General features: G+C 43.9%; 1 protein-coding gene across 1 annotated transcript; it reads left to right on the top strand.

The window, feature by feature from the left end:
* Positions 1-3: 3 nt before the first annotated feature.
* Positions 4-1,068, top strand: STMN1 (stathmin 1; the record flags this gene model as incomplete). The annotated part of the gene is made up of 2 exons (XM_008073080.1): positions 4-165; positions 547-1,068. Coding segments are annotated over 2 exons (234 nt in total), but the record flags the coding sequence as incomplete, so codon positions are not given.
* Between the last annotated feature and the right edge of the window lie 1,048 nt (positions 1,069-2,116).

The following is a 2,116-nucleotide window of genomic DNA, read 5'->3' as shown; positions in this document are numbered from 1 at the left end:
CTTGCTGAGAAACGAGAGCATGAGAAAGAAGTGCTCCAGAAAGCAATAGAGGAAAACAACAACTTTAGTAAAATGGCGGAGGAGAAACTGACCCACAAGATGGAAGCTAACAAAGAGAACCGAGAGGCACAAATGGCTGCCAAACTGGAGCGTTTGCGAGAGAAGGTTGGTTTCTTGCTTTGCAAAGGGGCTAAGAGCTTGAAGCTTGATGCACCGATGAATTGGCTTGAACTAAAAGGTGTTTGGTGCCTTTTTGCCACAGTTGTGGGGTTTAACGTGTCAACTGAGAGGTGTTTTAAGATGGACTATTGGGGGTTCCCAGCATAATTGCACAGTTCGTGGAAGAGCAGCAGGAGGTTTGGTTTGGTTATTAGGTTCTGCAAGTGACCCAGGAGGTTTGAAGATGATGTCTTAGAGCTCGAATTTTGTGATTCCCACAGGCTGTGATATATAATATATGTACTGAGGCTGCATTGGGCCTCTCTGGGTTGGAGGGTGTGACTTGACAGGCTTTTAATTTGACTGACACTTACCATTCCTTTACAGGATAAGCACGTTGAAGAAGTGCGGAAGAACAAAGAATCCAAAGATCCTGCTGATGAGACTGAGGCTGACTAATTTGTTCAGAGAACTGACTTTCTCCCCCTCCCCTTCCTAAATATCCAAAGACTGTACTGGCCAGTGTCATTTTATTTTTTCCCTCCTGACAAACATTCTAGAAGCTGATGTAGGACTGTATAGGTAGATCCAGACTGTAAGATGTTGTTTTAAGGGGCTAAAGGGGAGAAACTGAAAGTGTTTTACTCTTTTTCTAAAGTGTTGGTCTTTCTAATGTAGCTATTTTTCTTGTTGCATCTTTTCTACTTCAGTGCACTTGGTGTACTGGATTCATGGCTAGTACTGTATTGGCTCTGTGAAAACATATTTGTGAAAAGAGTATGTAGTGGCTTCTTTTGAACTGTTAGATGCTGAATATCTGTTCACTTTTCAATCCCAATTCTGTCCCAATCTTACCAGATGTTACTGGACTTGAATGGTTAATAAAACTGTACAGTGCTGTTGGTGGCAGTGCCTTCTTTCTAGTCAGATAGTAAATTATCAAGCTGTGGAGACCCTCCTGGTTTATATTTGTTCCAGAGTGGGCCTTTGGGCTGGTGGAAAAACCCAGCACCCACATGACCGCACGTTCTCTGCCCTCCGTTTCTTGCTCCAGAGCTGTTTGCATTGTCTCCTTCCACAATCATTGCTTTGTTTGGATGCCTCAGCCCAGATCAGCTGTTACTATATTCTTTCAGATGTTTATTTGCAAACACGCATTTTTTTGTTCTGTGTCCCTGTTTAAAAAGGCAGATTAAAGGCACAAGTGGTGTTTCTAGAGAACAGGTTAGAGGGAATCTCAAGATTCTAGTTGGTGGTTGCTTGCCTTATGTTACAGGTGGGCATGTGTCCTCTTTACCTTCCTGCCGTTCAAGCTCTGACTCGAGTCAGAATATTAATAAAACTTTCTGCTGTGGCAGCTCCGGTGAAATGATCAAAGGGGACTTTAATGGTTTTCTGGAGTAGCACTTGACTTGGGTGTAAGGTTGGCAGGTACTTCCTCTTGTATCCAGAGGCTGTAATACTCACCATTGTCAGTGCGTTGCCACTCCATTCAGGGAAAGCCTTTGGCAGCTTTCCTGGGCTATTTAGGAAACAGCCTAATTATATGTGATTTTTCACTCCTCAGACATCTGTATAAAAGCTCTTGGAGCCAAGCACTTAGAACAAAAGATGACTGCTAATACTTCAGCAAGGTCCATGTTTTGCTCACGCATGTGCCTCTGCAACACTGGCGTTATCAAGGCTGGGGTTTTACCAAACTTCTGAGAATAGTAATGGCCTGCCTCAACTACCCCCTATGTTGTTAGGATTAAATGAGTTTGTGTGTGTGGAGAGAGCACACTTAAAACATATGTATATCATGATTACTATTTCAACCAGAGCTGATGAGTGGCTCAGTTTTGTTTTGTTTTTTTGAGTTGGAGTCTCACTCTGTCACCCAGACTGGAGTGCAGTGGCCGCTCCTGGCCACTGCAGCCTCGGTCTGCTAGGCTCCGGTGATCCTTCCGCCTCAGCC

This window comes from Carlito syrichta, unplaced genomic scaffold, assembly GCF_000164805.1.
Source record: "Carlito syrichta isolate Samal-C Ts95f unplaced genomic scaffold, Tarsius_syrichta-2.0.1 Scaffold315639, whole genome shotgun sequence".
Lineage (NCBI taxonomy): Eukaryota > Metazoa > Chordata > Mammalia > Primates > Tarsiidae > Carlito > Carlito syrichta.
This window is presented reverse-complemented; position numbering and strand designations above follow the sequence as displayed.